Raw genomic sequence first — 1394 nt, forward strand, 5'->3', positions numbered from 1 at the left:
TAGAGCTAATGAGAAAGAATAGAAGGGGAAAAGCAGAGAAGAGAGTTAGGGCAACTCCAACATTGTACACAGAAAGAGAAGGAGAGAAAGAGAAGCTGAGACAGAAGAGAAGACATCCGGGTACTGGTACTCATCTAAGGTGAAAGAAGTGAAAGAAACGAGAGAAAAGCCAGGAAGACTACCGAAAAGGCAAAGACGGAAGAGGAAAAGAAAAAACAAGAAAGAGGAAGGTCGAACCCTTCCGGAGTAAACGCGCTCTAAGGTGTCTTTACAGTGAAGAGAAACACCCAGAGAAGGAAGAGAAAAGAAGAAGAAAGAAGCGAGACATAGAAATCTCAAAATTGGCGAAGTCTATCTAAAGAAGAGTCGAGTCTGAATGAATGAGTGATGAATGAAGAAGAATGCCTAGGTAAGAAAGATAGAAAGAAAAAAGAAACAATTCATGCAAGAAGACCGGAGGAGATTGATGGAGGAGAGAAGAACAGAAAGAGAGGAAGAAAGAGAGTGAGAAAGAAACAAAGCAAGACAATGAGAAGACGATCAAAAAGCTATGGATTTCGACTCAGTGAGGAGGAGTTTGAGTTCGTTTCTGTAGTATCTATCTTCTTTTCACGCTCGATTGCATGCAAGACAGAACCTGTTCTTGTCTTGAAATTCTTCCGGGGTCTTTTGTTTGTTGTGGAATGAAGGATCCCTTTCTCTTTCTTTTCATTCGTTAGCAGTCCTTCTTGGAAGTTTCCTCCCTTTCAAACCTCCCTCAACATAGATCTTTTTCGAATAGCCGCTTCTCTTGTCAAGAAGCTTCAGTTTCTCTCGAAGTAGATGTGTCTGTTCGCTAGGCGAACGTCCGTTTCTTCTGTGTATCTTCCTTGGAGTAGTCGTATCCGGCGCTGATACCTCCTATACATGTCTTCACCCCTAAAGCGCGGGTCTCGCTCTCTCTATATATATAATATACACACATATACATATGTGTATAGTGTATGTATACATATACAGAGAGAGAGAGATAGAAATATGCAATACTTCAATAGATGCGTCCGCATTCACCTCCCTATCTCTATTTCTGTATATAAGTAGGTGCATTTATATACATCTGTGTCTCCTAACAGATAGACGGTTCTACGCAGATCTCGAGAGGGAAGTGTCCATACATCCACATGCGAAGATATCCCCACATCTGAAGGCTGCACCTCCAAACGTCCTGGGTCACTCCGGAACGATTGATTCAAGTCGAGTGTGTAAGAGTCAATCTATACGAAGGAAAGTAGAGATCGACAACGGAATTGAGGGGTATGAGTGAACTGAACGAAAAAAAGATGGAGAAACTAACTTTCGTCCTTCGATACAGAAGTGGGGCACCTCTCTCTGGTGTACATTCACCTCCCTCTCTA

General features: G+C 42.3%; 1 protein-coding gene across 1 annotated transcript; it reads right to left on the reverse strand.

The window, feature by feature from the left end:
• Position 1: 1 nt before the first annotated feature.
• On the reverse strand, positions 2–517 carry CSUI_008678 (uncharacterized protein; the record flags this gene model as incomplete). Its single annotated transcript, XM_068068805.1, has 1 exon — positions 2–517. A coding segment is annotated over one exon (162 nt), but the record flags the coding sequence as incomplete, so codon positions are not given.
• Between the last annotated feature and the right edge of the window lie 877 nt (positions 518–1394).

This window comes from Cystoisospora suis (assembly GCF_002600585.1).
Source record: "Cystoisospora suis strain Wien I chromosome Unknown contig_4925, whole genome shotgun sequence".
NCBI classification, from domain to species: domain Eukaryota; phylum Apicomplexa; class Conoidasida; order Eucoccidiorida; family Sarcocystidae; genus Cystoisospora; species Cystoisospora suis.